At 38.3% G+C, this 6,784-nt stretch overlaps 1 protein-coding gene across 1 annotated transcript; it reads right to left on the minus strand.

The window, feature by feature from the left end:
* Window positions 1–2,287: 2,287 nt before the first annotated feature.
* On the minus strand, window positions 2,288–4,179 carry LOC125475335 (AT-hook motif nuclear-localized protein 24). Its single transcript, XM_048580064.1, is given in 2 exon segments — window positions 2,288–2,949; window positions 2,952–4,179. Coding segments are annotated over 2 exon segments (924 nt in total). The 5' UTR covers window positions 3,592–4,179; the 3' UTR covers window positions 2,288–2,665.
* Window positions 4,180–6,784: the final 2,605 nt, after the last annotated feature.

A 6,784-nucleotide genomic window follows, 5' to 3' on the forward strand; every position in this document is an offset into this window, starting at 1 on the left:
TTCCTCCTCTCATCTCACAAATTGCTTTTTGTCTTCTTCTGGCAATTAAAAAATTAACACAAAATATTGATGTGGCTTAACCGTAACCATTCAAATAGGAAAGGAGGGAAGGAGAAGGAGACTAGAACGGGGAGATAATCCCACTCCATTGTACACACTCCAGACAACTCGAGATAAAAAGAAGGCAGAAGCTCTGCATTGACCCATTGGAAGCAGCAGCCAGCACAGCAGCAAGACATCGCCGCACAGCCACTCCTTATCTTCCCCCCACCCACCCCCCCCACCCCCCGGGGCCGCGGGCGGGAGCCACCCCCGGAGCCGCGGCGGGAGCCACCCCCCGGGCCGCGGGCGGGGAGCCGTCGCCTTCCACGTTGTCATTAGCCACCAGGCTCACCACCGTCAATTTTGAGGTAAATTCCCAATTTTTAATTTACTATGAAATCTTGTTGTGAATTTATACTTTAAATGATGGATTATAAGCCTAGTTATCGTAAAGCAATTCGTAGATACTACTTATAAAAAGATCCTCGTCAACCTAAAACCCACTTAATGCCAAAAAAAAGTTATGAAGAAGGATAATCGATGTCTTATCACTATTTGGTTTGATTTATTTGAGTGGTTGAAGTATAGTATAATAAAAGATACTACATTTTGGTTCCTTTCATGTCAAAGCCACCAAAATAAATTGCAAGTAACTAAGGACCAAAGCTTTCGAACAGACTTGGAAAATGATGAGACTAAAGAACCATAAAAAAGCATCTTCAATGGATTGCCAAGGAGCATAAGGCTCGCCAAAAAGAAAGAAAATTCATTTTCACAAATAAAGCAACAATTAGAGAACAATGCAGAATAAGATGGTCAAAAGATTCCTCAGCAATATGACAAAGAACGCAATATGAATCTGAAGCCACTTCCCGACGTTGCACTAAATCATCAGTTAACAATCGCCCATGACAAGCTTTTCAATCTACTAAACCCTTACGTGGTTAAACTCAAATAAGAGTAGTGTTTAACAAGAGATCATGTTGGCTCTTGAAAAGTAATCAATCATGCATAGAGTAACTTAAAAATTAACTAATTAAGCGGACTTCAACAATGTACAAGGCTAGTAATTTCTCTTACTTGACAGAACTGTTACACGGTTAATGATTAGAGAAATGACTTATGCTCACCATTTTCTCCTTCTATAAACTCTTGTTTATGTACATGCATTATTCTCCTTTAAATTTATCAATCTAATGCCCAAGATAAACAAAGTTGTGCATAATGAGTAAGGAGGTGTGTGAAAATTCTCAATAATTATTCATGAGTTTTGAGTAGGTGAAGTTATAATAAGTGAGGTTTTGTTCACAGTTAGATAAAATAACATGTTAATTAAACTACATTAGTGTTTCTTAATTAGAATCTGTTGTTGGCTCAACACATGTTGCAAGGTAACAACAGGATGATAAAGAAAATTAAAAGTTAAAAGTAACTAGAAGAAGCAGCCGACTCCAACAAAGAATGGATAAGTTTAGTAAGCTTCTAAAGGTTGGGGAAAAGCAAGAGCAAAGTTGTAAGAAAGCAAGTTCGACGAGTACAGGTAGCCATTAGCTGCAGCTGCCTGCCCAATCCTTATTCTCTGAACCCGAGAGAGAGAGAGAGAGAGAGAGAGAGAGAGAGAGAGAGCTGTGGGCGTTTAATGGAAGAGTGGTGTTGTTGAGTTTGCCTCGAAAAGGAGCTTGCAGTGCACGTGTAAACCAGTACCAAAATATTTTCATGTCTCCATATCCCTAAATATTTCTGATAAAATCTCTCTCTCTCTAAAACAAAGGAAATAAGAAACACATGGAAACTCTAATGAGCCCATACCTCCTTGCTTCTCCTTCTCTTATGCACTGAGCCATTCCTTTCAAATATCAGAGTTTTAAACCCTAAACAATAATACTGCGACTTCGATTACTAAGTAAATACAGGTTTAGTAATACTTCTCTTTATTTTGTTAAAAAATATTTTAAGTTCGAATTCTCTATCCAAATAAAAGAAAGCAAACAAATTAACTATCAGAAATAATTTCTCTCTCTCTCTCTCTCTCTCTCTATATATATATATATATATATCAGTATATAGGTATAGTAATTATGATCAGATCTCACAAAACCACATAAAATATAGGTTAACGAAGAAGAGGATCGATGAACATGTTTGAACTTATTTGTTGATACAAAAATAAGTACTAAAAGATACGCAGAAGGGTTTGGTTTGAACAGCCCTTTCTTATTCATGGTAGAAAAGATTAATCAAAATAACAAGCCAGCTTGAAAACAGATTGTTCTTCTTGGATGTTGTTTCTCTTCATATTAAACAAGCTCTGGCAGTAGTACGTTTCACAAATAAAAAACTCACCAAGAATAATCCATGAAATATACAATCTTTCAATCAAACATGTAAAACATATGGTACGTGATCTACTTATCGAATATTAATTAATGCTAAAAACAAAACTCAAAAAAAAGAAGGAAAACATACTAAAAATCTGAAATGCTGATCGACGACAAACGCAAATTCTTCTATCCACATAGCTACTACTTAGCTACATAGTCGGTGATGACGCATCTGGTAACATGTAGTTGATGATGACAAAGTGAATTAGCTCTCGTGATGATCCAATAGGATGGTCCGGTGGTTAGAATGGCGGGCGGCCAGTAGCCCAGTACGCTGCCTCGGCTGGCAATTGCATGGAATTCAGGAGATTGGGAGGTAACCCATGAAAAAGAGGCGGATTTGAGTTTGCAGCTTCCGCCATAAGTTGTTGCTGCTGATGCTGTTGTTGCTGGTTCTGATGACCAACTCCGCTTGGAGACCCAAGACTTCCACCTCCTCCGCTTTGCATCGGTAGTTGACCCTCGTCTTCCTCCAGTGGAAGCCGCTCATATGCCGCGTTGCTAAACGAAGCCGCCATGATAACAACGGGCCAGATGCAATTAGCGTTCCCACAACGCTTCCCCCTACTACTTGCCCTTGCCCTCCTGCCAGATATATAGTTAAACCAGTTGCGGCAGGCGGGGCTGGAGGAGGCAGAAAAGACCCTGCTAATGACAAGATCTCAAATCGACCGTGCAAGGTCACAATAGACCCTGGGGAGGCGGGCTGCCTGAGGGTCACATTCGTGACAGTGCCGGTCCCGCTCATAATGCAGACGCCTCTCTGGCGCCTGCGAGCAAAGGTGGCAACACTCTCCACTATGTCGCACCCGTCGGCAATCTCCATGACGTGGGTGCGGAGCGCATTGGCGCTGTCCCGGGTGATGATGATGGGGGGCTTGGGCTTGTTCTTGGATCCAGCAGGTCTTCCTCGGGGCCTTCTCGTCATTTCTGATCCGTCACCACCGGACATGGTAACATTGAGCTCTTTGCCTAATTCACCTCCATTGCCACCGCTGTCATTGTTGTCGATATCCCGCTCTCTCTTCTGTCCCTTGTTAAGGCCGCTGCTTCCGGTTTGCTCGTCTTCGGAATTCTGTTGCTGGTGGTGGAACTGAGGATGCTGCTGCTGGTGATGCAGGTGGAAATCTCTTGTATGGAAAGGAGGGGGAAGAGAATGGGTGTCCATATCTTTATGCTTAAATTTTCAGTACTTACAAAACAAAACAACCTTATTCTTTCCCTTAAAAACAAAGAACCCAATAAAGTAGCAAGAAATTGAGGATAGAAATGAGTGCTAGCTAGCTAGCTAAAGCTAGAGTTAAAAGGTTCGTGTTGAGTAGACAAATTCAAAAGGAGAGAGAGAAAGTGGGATGAGGAGCTAGCAAAGAAAAGGAAAAGGAAGACTTGGGGTGTCTCTCTTTTAGGGTTGCTTTTAATTGTTTACCTTGTTTAGTGAACCAGGATTGAGCAGAAAGGAGGAGGGAGTCGCTGAGCAGATTTGTGGTGCCACCAACAAAACTGGAGCTGAAATAGGCATGCTATTGCTTCTTCACCCTTGGCTGTTGAAGGTACAGCGAAAATAAGGTTAGGGTTAATTTTGTTTGTTGAGGATTTGGGAGAGAAAAGAAGCGAGGAGGAAGAGATGAGGAGGAGAGAAAATAGGTATGGGATGGGGGGTGGTCTTGCTCTTTGAAGGATCGTGAGTAGAGTATTGGGTTAGGGTTAGATTGAGATGAGAAATAGAGAGGGGGATGGATATGGGTTTGGTTTCGGTAAGAGTAAGACTCTACTACTGCGTGCCTATGGGCGGTGGAATGGTCCCCACACCCCCTGTTTCTCTCTCTAAAAACCTCTTTCTCTCTCTGAAAATTAGATTGAATTAAGGACAAAGCTTGGCTCTCAAAGATTTGTAAGAGTTTACTTTACAAAGCATTACGTGGTTATCTTACACAACTTTGTGCTTATAATTGAAGCTGTATGAATTATAATCCAAGGATTATTTTTGTAAAAAATTAATGAAAATTAATGTTGTTTAGTTAATTAATTGTAATAGACAGATAGACAGATTGTAATGCATTTTGTAATTCTGACTATATAAAAATATACAGTTTAACAATTGAATGGTCTCATATTTTATTCATTTTTTTGTAAAGATGGTTTTACATAGTGATTTATAAGATTAATGATTTAGAAGAGGTTTTTGTGGATTTAATCCTCTGTTTTAATTCTTGAATTTGTAAGTCACCGTCAATTTGTACTATAAACTTTTATTTGACCAATTAGTCTCTGAACTTTTTATAAACATATAGCTATTAACTTCTTACCATGCGTCAGATTTTCAAATCCATTATTTCGTTCATATTTATCACGTGAAACATCACATAAGCCAGTTAAGAGAGTAAGGACTTCATTTTATATCTATCTCAGATGACTCGTTATACAAAAGTCAATATTTAGACTTTTCTTGAAGTTAAAAATCGTATTTACTCTTGACCGAGGGAAAATTGGGATCATGTGGCAAGAACTTGAATAATTTGTACAAAATTTTATTTAACATTTGTTGCATAGAAGTTCAAGCTAAAACTTAGAAAGTAAATTGACCAAAACCTCTAAAACAAAATTAGGTAAACGTTTTACATTAAAAAAAAAAATGTTAAATCACACTTTAGTCATTGTAATAAAAGTTAATAAATTAAAAACTTAGAGAACCAGCTGCCATATATGGGACCATTCTGTCTCCAAGTCTCTCTTGTTTTATTTAATCACATTGAACACCATCGAATCAACTAATGTTGTGAATGGCACTAGGTGTAATTCGAAGAGGAGGCAAGCATATGCAGCTGGCACACTAAAATTGGGCTCTCGTGTGTTTACATTGGCACCAGAGAGAGAGAGAGAGAGAGAGAGAGAGAGAGAGGGGGGGGGGGGGCGTGCTTCAATTTTCCATGACCCACATGCACCATGGTTCTGCAAATTCTATCTTTATCTTCGATAACGTTTGAACCTTAACGTTGGGCTCCATTGTCCACTTGCTTTTGTAACATGACAAGTGTCTATTCCCCCGCTGCTTTCGGGTCTCTTTCTCTAAAACTTCATCTTCCTTTCTTGGATGTCTACTACATGAGAGAGACCCTCATGTGTTCTTGTTTCATTTATCGATTGTGTCTTTCTCACACTTTACATGATTTTTTTATGGAATTTTAACAAAAAAAACTCCTAGTATTGTTCACTTTAACGAAAAACTATATTTTTACACTAAAAAGTCAATCCTAGTACTATTCACTTTACCTTTTATTTTGTTATTTTCGTTAAAACTCAAAGTTTTCAAGCTTTTTTCATTAGTTTTCTCTTCTTTTTATTTTTATTTTTTATCTCCATTTACTACATTAGTTACGTGATAAAACTGATATATCATGTAATATTAGAGCGAGCACATAACACTTGATGTATGCGTTAAGTATAAAAGAATCATAATAATAGTCTAATGAGTGAACTTCATTTGCCACAGGAGATGAGGGAAGTGAAAAATCAAACTTAGTATCTTATAATACAAGGAAAGAGGAAAGGAATACTATTAGTGGTATCTCATTTGTTTTTAGATACGTAACATCATTTGTGACCTCAATGCACATAAAAGATTAAGGAGAACTTCTAACCTTTTGATATGATTCTTAATTTGTACTTAGGTGAGTGCCTTTATTAGCTTATGTTTTCAATCTTTTGAGTAAGACCTTGAGATGGTTTCCATTGGCCCGGGTGTGTACTTCCGTTTGGCTTAGGGTAATATTAACTATACAAGTATCCCACTAAAACATAAAAGAAGCAAAACCAAACAGTACTTACTTAACTACGTGTTTCTCCATAAGCCACTTTACAATAGTGGAGTTTAGAATCTCATGCATGTTTAAAGAAGATGTAACCTTAAATCTAAATATTGAAACAATAAGATAGGAAAAAACAATAGATTGATTCCGTTGTTTAACTAGAAAGATGGGCCCCTTCATAATATTATAGATAATTGACGCTTATGTAACTCCAACATCATAAATTGAAGGTTTGATTGGTTAGAATAGGAGTTCCCCCAAGACACACTCATAGTCATGCGTGTAAGACCTATTTGTCAAAATCTCTCCTAAATTTATATTTCACTGTCAGTTTACCTTTCATGAACTTTAATTTTAAGCAAGTACCCACGTAAATTTTTATTTATAGCTCAATCCCCCACTATTGTTAAATCTCACCACATTTCATCCATAATTTCGTTAGTTTAAGGGCATCTACCCGGTTTTAACCCCCTCCCCACCCACTCCCAACCTCAAACCACCAGCCACCCAAATTTCAGATCAAATTCAAAACAAATATTTAGAGGGATAATTGAC

Source organism: the organism of the source record quoted next, unplaced genomic scaffold (genome assembly GCF_019419815.1).
Source record: "Pyrus x bretschneideri cultivar Hongxiangsu unplaced genomic scaffold, Pyrus_bretschneideri_v1 Contig14, whole genome shotgun sequence".
In the NCBI taxonomy this organism is placed as follows: Eukaryota; Viridiplantae; Streptophyta; class Magnoliopsida; order Rosales; family Rosaceae; genus Pyrus; species Pyrus x bretschneideri.